Consider the following 10,476-nt stretch of genomic DNA (forward strand, 5'->3'; position numbering starts at 1 on the left):
AGAGAGAGAGAGAGAGAGAGAGAGAGAGAGAGCAAGAGAGAGAGAGAGCAAGAGAAGAGAGAGAGAGAGAGAGAGAGAGAGAGAGAGAGAGAGAGAGAGAGAGAGAGAGAGTGAAGAGAGAGAGAGAGAGAAGAGAGAGAGAGAGATGAGAGAGAGAGAGAGAGAGAGAGAGAGAGAGAGAGAGAGAGAGAGAGAGAGAGAGAGAGAGAGAGAGCAAGAGAGAGAGAGAGCAAGAGAGAGAGAGAGAGAGAGAGAGAGAGAGAGAGAGAGAGAGAGAGAGAGAGACAGAGAGACAGAGAGACAGAGAGAGAGAGAGAGAGAGAGAGAGAGAGACAGAGAGACAGAGAGAGAGAGAGAGAGAGAGAGAGAGAGAGAGAGACAGAGAGAAGAATGAGGAGGCGGAATAAGAAAAATCTTACATCGTCCACCTCTACTCTCAATTGGTAGAGCATGGTGCTTGTAACGCCAGGGTAGCGTTTGGATAAAAGCGTCTGCTAAATGGCATATTATTATTATTATTATATTATTATACTCTCCATAGGAAATGAATGTTGTGTTGCATTATCTGCAGCTAGTGGACATAGCCCTCACAGCTTTCACCGTCTGATAGGATGGACCTCGAGGGACCCATCCCAAATGGCACTCTGTTCCCTATATAGCCCTATGGGCTCTGGTCAAAAGTAGTGCACTACGTAGGGAATAGGGGGCTATTTGGGAACCTATCTGGGTTAGCTAAAGACAACTTCATAAAATTGCTAGGTGGCAAGTAATATTACAGAGAAAAATTATAATAATAGTAAATTATAATAATTATATATATATATATTTTTTTTAACAGGACAAATCTGAGGGGGCACGTTCCCCTGTGGCCTCGTGTAGGATTAGAAGGACCGTTAACTGTCGACCTCTGATGAGCTGCTACTATCTGGTTCACTGACACGCTCAGGAAATGCACTCTCAGGCTCAATACACAGTGTCATTTAATAGAAGATAGATACACACACAAAAATGATTACATTGCCAACTGTTAATAATCCCCCGATGAGATTGAGACGGAAACGTGTAATACGTGGAGCCTCGAGATCACCCAGTGTGCCGGAGGTTATTGTCATTACATACAGCATTTCTCCTCATGGACCTGTGAGAATTATACTTTTTTCAACTGTCTGAACATAACCTGGCAATCCCTTTCTTCTATGTCTTCTACCCCCAAGCCATAAGACTGCTAAATAGTTAATTATTCATTGCCCCCCCCCCTTTGCACTAACTCTTTTGACTCATCACGTACACTGCTGCTACTGTTTATTGTCTGTCCTGTTGCCTAGTCACTTTATCCCTACCTACAGCGATCTCCAAAAGTTTTGGAACAGTGACACAATTATGGTTGTGTTGGCTCTGTACTTCAGCCCTTTGGATTGATACAATGACTATGAGGTTAAAGTACAGACTGTCATCTTTCGTTTGAGGGTATTTTCATCCATATCGGGTGAACCGTTGAGAAATTACAGCAACTACAGTACATAGTCCCCCCATTTTAGGGGACCAAAAGTATTGGGACAAATTCACTTATACACTACCAGTCAGAAGTCTGGACACACCTACTCATTCAAGGGTTTTTCTTTATTTGTAGAATAATAGTGAAGACATCAAAACTATGAAATAACACATATGGAATCATGTAATAACCAAAAAAGTGTTAAACAAATCAAAATATATTTTATATTTGAGATTCTTCAAATAGTCACCCTTTGCATTGATGACAGCTTTGCACAATGTAGAAAATAGTAAAAATAAAGAAAAACCCTTTAATGATTAGGTGTGTCCAAACTTTTGACTGGTACTGCATGTGCATTAAAGTAGTCAAAAGTTTAGTATTTGGTCCCATATTCTTAGAACGCAATGATTACATCAAGCTTGTGACTCTACAAATATTTGCTGTTTGTTTTGGTTGTGTTTCAGATTATTTTGTGCCCAATATAAATTAATGGTAAATAATGTATTGTGTCATTTTGGAGTCACTTTTATTGTAAATAAGAACAGAATATGTTTCTAAACACTTCTACATTAATGTGGATGCTACCATGGTTATGTATAATCCTGAATGAATCCCCCCCCACGGGGGACCAGTATAAAAAAAAAAAAAAAAAAAAAAGGTATTCACTAACTGTAAGTCGCTCTGGATAAGAGCGTCTGCTAAATGACTAAAATGTACATGTAAAGGAGTGAGACATTTACAGACGCACAAATATCATATCCCCAAGACATGCTAACCTCTCACCATTAGAATAACAGGGGGAGGTTAATACCCTCCAAGACATGCTAACCTCTCACCATTAGAACAACAGGGGGAGGTTAATACCCCCCAAGACATGCTAACCTCTCACCATTAGAACAACAGGGGGAGGTTAATACCCTCCAAGACATGCTAACCTCGCACCATTAGAACAACAGGGGGAGGTTAATACCCTCCAAGACATGCTAACCTCTCACCATTAGAACAACAGGGGGAGGTTAATACCCCCCAAGACATGCTAACTACTCTCACCATTAGAACAACAGGAGGAGGTTAATACCCTCCAAGACATGCTAACCTCTCACCATTAGAACAACAGGGGGAGGTTAATACCCCCCAAGACATGCTAACCTCTCACCATTAGAATAACAGGGGGAGGTTAATACCCCTCAAGACATGCTAACCTCTCACCATTAGAACAACAGGGGGAGGTTAATACCCTCCAAGACATGCTAACCTCTCACCATTAGAACAACAGGGGGAGGTTAATACCCCCCAAGACATGCTAACCTCTCACCATTAGAATAACAGGGGGAGGTTAATACCCTCCAAGACATGCTAACCTCTCACCATTAGAACAACAGGGGGAGGTTAATACCCCCCAAGACATGCTAACCTCTCACCATTAGAACAACAGGGGGAGGTTAATACCCTCCAAGACATGCTAACCTCTCACCATTAGAATAACAGGGGGAGGTTAATACCCCCAAGACATGCTAACCTCTCACCATTAGAATAACAGGGGGAGGTTAATACCCCCCAAGACATGCTAACCCCTCACCATTAGAACAACAGGGGGAGGTTAGCATTTGGGACCAAATACTAAAATTATTCACAATTCATGTGTGCTATGAATATGGGACCAAATACTAAACTTTTGACTACTTCAATACACAAATAGGTGAATTTGTCCCAATACTTTTGGTCCCCTAAAATGGGGGGAACTATGTACAAAAAGTGCTGTAATTTCTAAACGGTTCACCCGATATGGATGAAAATACCCTCAAATTAAAGCTGACAGTCTGCACTGTCCAAATCATTGTATAATGCGTACATGTTTTATTTACAAATAAACACTAGACAAAATAACAAACAACGAACTGTGAAGTTCTATGGGCTATAACGAAACTAGCCAAACAGAAACAAGATCCCACAACCCAGGCAGGAAAACTGGCTGCCTAAGTATGATCCCCAATCAGAGACAACGAGGCGACAGCTGCCTCTGATTGGGAACCACACCCGGCCAAACATAGATATACAATACATAGAATTTCACATCCTGACCAAACTAGCTAGAGAATATCAGTCTCTACAGGTCAGGGCGTGACAGTGCTGGAGTACAGAGCCAAAACAACAAAACATTTCTCACAGTCCCAATACTTTTGGCGCTCATTGTATATGTACATAATCTACCTCAATTATCTCGTACCCCTGTACATCAACTCTGTACTTGTACCCTGTGTATATATCCAAGTTATCGCTACTCATTGTGTATTTATTCCTTGTGTTATTATTTTTATATTATTTATCTCTCTGTATCTATGTCACCCGAGTGGGGCAGTGGTCTAAGGCTGTGCCACTAGAGATCCTGGTTCGAATCCAGGCTCTGTCGTAGCTGGCCGTGACCGGGAGACCCATGGGGCGGCGCACAATTGGCCCAGCGTCGTCCAGGGTAGGGGAGGGAATGGCCAGCAGGGATGTAGCTCAGTTGGTAGAGCATGGCGTTTGCAACGCCAGGGTTGTGGGTTCGATTCCCACGGGGGGCCAGTATGAAAAAATTAATTAAAATAAAATAAATAAAAAAAGATTAAAAAAATAAAAAAAATGTATGCACTCACTAACTGTAAGTCGCTCTGGATAAGAGTGTCTGCTAAATGACTAAAATGTAAATGTAAATGGGAAGGGCCTGTAAGTCAGCGTTTCACTGTTAGTCTACACCTGTTGTTTACGAATCATGTGACAAATACAATTACATTTGATTGATTTGATTTGAGTATAAACAGGTGGAGCAGTATATGCCTATTAATTCATCAATTAATCAATCAATCAACTAATCAATTATATTTTTCTCTACAGTATAAACAGGTGGAGCAGTACAAGTCTTTCAATTAATCAATCAATCAACTAATCAATTATATTTGTCTACAGTATAAACCGGTGGAGCAGTACATGCCTTCAATTAATTAATCAATCAATCAATCAATCAACTAATCAATTATCTTTGTGTCTACAGTATAAACAGGTGGAGCAGTACATGTCTTTCCACAAGCTTCCTGCCGGCATGCGGCAGAGGATCCATGACTACTACGAACATCGCTTCCAGGGCAAGATGTTTGACGAGGAGAGCATTCTGGGGGAGCTGAACGAACCGCTCAGAGAGGTCAGTGGGTGTGTGGGTGGGTGGGTACTCGCCTGAGTGCGTACGTACGTGCGTGCGTGCGTGCGTGTTATCTCCACGTGACGTCAGACCCATTGTCATGATAATAATAACCCTCCTTGGTTCTGGCTCAATCATGCCTTATCTCCATCATCTCAGTGACGCAGTCCCAAATGACACAGTATTCCCTTTCTAGTAAAACTACTTCTGAACAGGGCCCACAGGGCTAGTGAAAAGAAGTGCACTGATGTATGTAGGGAATGAGGATCCATTTGGGACGCCGCCCGTGACTGCAGTTATTTATCATCCTAATGATGGCAGGCCTGATGCCGTCATCCCATTTGCTTGTAGACAGGACTTAACGCAGACTTTGTTGAGGGACACTTCTGTTCAATATTCTGTGTGCCGACCGTTATGTGATTACTCAGCCGTCGCCTGTAGGCTACTTTTTAGGATTGCGTCCCAAATGACACCCTATTCCCTATTTAGTGCACTACTTTTGATCAGGGCCCCCGATAGGGCTAGTGAAAAGTAGTGCACTGTGTAGGGAATAGGGTGCCATTTGGGACGCTGCCTAAGTATGCTGCAGATAAGGGACCATAGTGTAAACAATGATTGAATTGTGACGTAACCTGGTAAATGTCTAGATGTGGCCACGCTTGATGTTATTCACAAGTTCATCATTATGCTATTGGAATGCTATGAACGTGGGGATGTTTTTAGTGTTTATATTGAAGATCTGATAGCCTATAGATAATATATACCAATAGATCTCTGTTCATACGTCTCTTAGAAGTGTCACAGGAGCCCCTACAAAATGTTTATCATGATACCACTAAGTACCTTGCTAGAGGCAGTGTCTGGAATCCTATTCTCCTTACCCGAACACGTTTTGTGTACTTAAAATATAGTTTTATTCCATTCCATGATTTCTGTCTTTGCAGGAGATCGTCAACTTCAACTGTCGTAAGCTGGTGGCTTCGATGCCTCTGTTCGCCAACGCCGACCCCAACTTTGTGACGTCAGTGCTGACCAAGCTGCGCTTTGAGGTGTTCCAGCCCACGGATAGTGTGGTTATGGAGGGCGCCGTCGGCAGAAAGATGTACTTCATCCAACACGGGGTGGTCTGCGTCATCACCAAGGGCACCAAGGAGACCAAGCTGTCTGACGGGTCCTACTTTGGAGGTAGGAAGGATGTCAAAGGTCACAGAGCCTCTGTTACAATATCCACACTGACAAACTACTAACAATGAAACAACCAGTGGTGTAGTGGTAAGACAGTAGGTGGATACATATTGATATACTGAAAGGTTTGTAAATGGCGTTTAAGTGAGTATACCCTCCACTACACCACCGGAAACAATGTATTGTAATTACGTCGCTTTGGGATGGTTAGTATTTGAAGTGTATTTGCCATGTGTAATGAATACATTTGGGAATCTTACTCTTGGAGATCTTACAATTAAAAACACAATAAAACTGCAAAAAAAAATATAGAAAAGTTTGAATGTGGACGGTGTCAATACCCACCCCTGGGGGACCCCACATCGCTTTGGGATATTTGTTTTATTTATTTATGGGATTTATTTGACAGGGACATTGACATTAATCAATATTTCAGTGTTCACGTAATATCAATGTAAATGTACCAGCGTTAGCCAAATAGCAAATTTAGCTACATTTGGGCCAAAGTCCCTGGGGATGGGGAGTGGAAATAGGATGGTGTCGATTCGGATCCCCGGGGGACCTCACATGGGTGCTGGAGGTTCGGGGGAGATTCCCAGGGAGGTTCTTCTCCAGACATAATCCATTGATTCATTAGATTAATTTATGTGACTCTGTGTTACAGACAGGACAATAAATTATACAAATCATCTCATAAGGGCTTTGGATTTAGTTGTGGTTGACCTTTGTGATCCTAGTCCTTCTGTAGTGGGGTTTTCCCATTGTTACCACTGTGTGTATTAAACAGTAACATGAGGAATAATCCATTCAACACAAAGATTAACACAAACCTAAATGTGTGTTACGCCTGTGTACTGTATTGAACATGCATTCATGATTAGCAAAATGTTTCAGAAATCTAATAAATAAATAGAACTAAAGGTTGTTATGTTATTTTATTTAGCAGATCTGACTGGTGGTAGAAGGACAGATGAGGTCAGAACAAAACTCTAAGCTCTAACATTGCATTAAGTGCTCCATCTGTGGAGTTAGTACAGAAAACACTGCAATTTTTGTGTTTGATCGACTAATATTGATGATGTGATCATTTATTATGACTCTCTCTCCTCTGGTGCATAACGGTACAGTACATGGGGCTAAAAAAAACACAGTCAGTGAGATGAGAGAAAATACCTGTTTCATAATGAGAATATCAACCATGTTGTAACAGTTTTGTTTTTGGTAATCAGATATTCAAACTGTATAATGTATTTCCCTTTTACATAGAAATAGGGCATGATAGTGCTTCTCTCCTCAATATCTTAAATATAATTATCCGAAAATAGATTTAATATTTAATATCCACGTGCGGACAAAACAAAAAGCCAAGTGGTCGGTTGACAATCTATTCTGTAACTGAACAATTGTTCCATTCCCTGCAGAGATCTGCCTGCTGACTCGAGGCAGAAGAACGGCCAGTGTTCGTGCGGAGACGTACTGCCGTCTGTACTCCCTGTCTGTGGACAACTTCAACGAGGTCCTGGAGGAGTACCCCGTGATGAGACGGGCCTTGGAGACAGTGGCTCTGGACCGGCTGGACCGCATAGGTGACAACTACCGAGGGGGCCATCAACCTGGGGTTGATTTCCCAAAGCCTTCGTAGCTAAAGTAGTACGATAGTCCTCTCAACAACCTAACACAATTCGTAAAAAAATGAAGCATATTGCTCTTCTACCAAAGTGTGAGTTTGAATCAGCGGGAGAAATAACATGCTATATCAGCAACAAAGAGTCACTGTGCCAGTCCCAGAACAGCACTACTGGACTATAGGCTATTTCTTTACTGTTCTTCATGTGAATTATTTTACATTTACATTTACGTCATTTAGCAGACGCTCTTATCCAGAGCGACTTACAAATAGGTGCATTCACCTTATAGCCAGTGGGATCACCACTTTACAATGTTTTGTATATATATATATATATATATATATATATATATATATATATATATATATATATATATATATATATAGTTTTTTTGGGGGGGGGGGGGGGGGGGGGGGTTGGGGTTTGGGGTGGGGTAAGGGGGGGGGGTAGAAGGATTACTTTATCCTATCCCAGGTATTCCTTAAAGAGGTGGGGTTTCAAATGTCTCCGGAAGGTGGTGAGTGACTCCGCTGTCCTGGCGTCGTGAGGGAGCTTGTTCCACCATTGGGGTGCCAGAGCAGCGAACAGTTTTGACTGGGCTGAGCGGGAACCGTGCTTCCGCAGAGGTAGGGGAGCCAGCAGGCCAGCGGTGGATGAACGCAATGCCCTCGCCTGGGTGTAGGGACTGATCAGAGCCTGAAGGTACGGAGGTGCCGTTCCCCTCACAGCTCCGTAGGCAAGCACCATGGTCTTGTAGCAGATGCGAGCTTCAACTGGAAGCCAGTGGAGTGTGCGGAGGAGCGGGGTGACGTGAGAGAACTTGGGAAGGTTGAATTATAACCTGGAAGGATTTGAACTGGCTGAATATGTGAAAAGAAAGCGTGAGAATTAAATTTAGGCAAGCCGATGATGATCTCTTATGTCAGCGCATTTTACTGTTTTAATTTCAGAAGGAGAGAGATATCTCGCTGCCCTGAGGTGAAAGTATTGCGTTAAAAAGTCCTTAATTTAGCTGTGGTTTAATGGATGACAGGCATGGTTTAAGAAAACCTTACTAGGGTGTGGGGAACCCAGGCCTCTCTCTAATTCTGGTTCTCTCTAATTCTGTTTCTCTCTAATTCTGTTTCTATCTAATTATGTTTCTCTCTAATTCTATTTATCTCTAATTCTGTTTCTCTCTAATTCTGTTTCTCTCTAATTCTGTTTCTCTCTAATTCTGGTTCTCTCTAATTCTGTTTCTTTCTAATTCTGTTTCTCTTTAATTCTGTTTCTCTCTAATTCTGTTTCTCTCTAATTCTGTTTCTCTCTAATTCTGTTTCTCTCCAATTCTGTTTCTCTCTCATTCTGTTTCTCTCTCATTCTGAATCTAATATGACAGCCACACCTAAAGATGACTGCAACAGATACACATACTAATCTCTCTCTCTTTGACTTTCTTCTCTACAGGAAAGAGGAACTCTGTGCTCCAACACAAAGTCACCCAGAACTCAGGAGCTGGGAACCTCCTGGAGAACGAGATCATCCAGAGGATCGTACAGCACGACCGGGACATGGCCATCCAGAGCAACATCTCTCCCCTGTACCTGGATCCCCCATCCCCCACCTCCACCCCGGGGGTCATCTGGGCTCCCTTGGTCCAGGGCCCCCTCCAGGCTGCTGCAGCCACCACCTCCCTGGCTCTGGCCTACTCCCACTCCCAGCTCCACGCCCAGCTCCCTCCGGTCCTCTTCCACCGTCCTGTCTCTGTCTCCGGGTCATTCAAGGATCCTAGAGGTCACCGTCTGCAGAGGGGCGTGTTTGTGGGCGTGTCCAGTGGCTGTGGCTCCGGGGCTGCATCCCCGGCCGGTTCTGTGAAGTTCCGTTCTGGAGTGGACACTCCGATATTAGCCTCGCTCCGGGCGCAGCATCTAGTCTCCACCGCCTCCTCCATGTCTCCTCTGTCACCTATGACCTCCATGTACCAGCCAACCTCCTCCATCACCTCCACCAACTTCCAGGCCCAGCCCAGCAGTGCCTCTCTCTTCCCCCTGGGCCAGGCCTCCATCCGGGGGTATCCACCCTCCTCCTCCTCCTCCTCCTGCATGGCCCAGCACCACCCCCACCACCCCTACGGCCCACCAGGGACCCACCAGCAGGGGGCATCAGGGAGGCTGAGATTCCCAGCCCACTCAGCCCCTTCTGGTTCCACCCTAAGCCCTCTCATCTGTAGCTCTGTCAGCCCTATCCTGAACCAGCTACAGAACTCTTATTCTCACACTGCCAGCGCTCAGCAGCACGTCCAGATGGGACCTGGTCATCAGGAGAGAGCAGGCCACCTCCTCCTCCCCCACTCCCGCTGCCCCTACACCACCACCGGCCCTAGCAACCCCACCCAACACCACAGCTCCAGTGGGTTTCTGTCTATGTCTATCCCAGAGCAGGCCGGCGTTGGAGGTGTTGGAGGCCCACCCTCCCTGGTGCATCACAGTCCGGCAGGCCTCCACCCCGGCCTCCTCCCACAGGTTCTCCCGGAGCACCCTGCCCATTCTTCCCACTCTGCCCTGGCCTCGCTGGCCCAGTACGGGTCAGGGGATGTCTCCCCGTCCTGCACCCCACCGCTAACACACAGCCCCACCGTCCAGAGTCCGCTGACAGGCAGGACGGTGCTTTACCATCGTCACCACAGCCAGCTCCATAGCCAACCCTCCAGCGCCATGGGCTCTCACAGCTCCCTCACCCCAGAGACATCATGCCCTCCCCAGGTAGATGGGAGAGGGCAGAGGGCAGAGTCCCTGGTGGATCTCTTCACGCAGGATGTCAGGACTATCTCCACTGTTTCCACCTCGGGCTCACGCAGCTATCTGCCTCAAGAAGGGTCTCTCTCCATACCGTCTCCCTCCATACCGTCTCCCTCCATACCGTCTCCCTCCATACCGTCTCTCTCCATACCGTCTCCCTCCATACCGTCTCCCTCCATACCGTCTCTCTCCATACCGTCTCTCTCCATGCCGTCT

General features: G+C 45.0%; 1 protein-coding gene across 1 annotated transcript in view; it reads left to right on the forward strand.

Moving 5' to 3' along the window:
- The window catches only part of LOC311134835 (potassium/sodium hyperpolarization-activated cyclic nucleotide-gated channel 4-like), a gene marked incomplete at both ends in the record, with an annotated part of 41,941 nt that extends 31,713 nt beyond the window's left edge, over nucleotides 1-10,228 (forward strand). Inside the window, 5 exons of the mRNA XM_084168614.1 lie at nucleotides 4,527-4,673; nucleotides 5,615-5,855; nucleotides 7,277-7,441; nucleotides 8,930-10,046; nucleotides 10,225-10,228. Coding sequence (XP_084024740.1) covers nucleotides 4,527-4,673; nucleotides 5,615-5,855; nucleotides 7,277-7,441; nucleotides 8,930-10,046; nucleotides 10,225-10,228 — 1,674 coding nt within the window. The remainder of the gene's footprint in view (nucleotides 1-4,526; nucleotides 4,674-5,614; nucleotides 5,856-7,276; nucleotides 7,442-8,929; nucleotides 10,047-10,224) is intronic.
- Nucleotides 10,229-10,476: the final 248 nt, after the last annotated feature.

Source organism: Coregonus lavaretus (assembly GCF_964263955.1).
Source record: "Coregonus lavaretus genome assembly, chromosome: 9".
In the NCBI taxonomy this organism is placed as follows: domain Eukaryota; kingdom Metazoa; phylum Chordata; class Actinopteri; order Salmoniformes; family Salmonidae; genus Coregonus; species Coregonus lavaretus.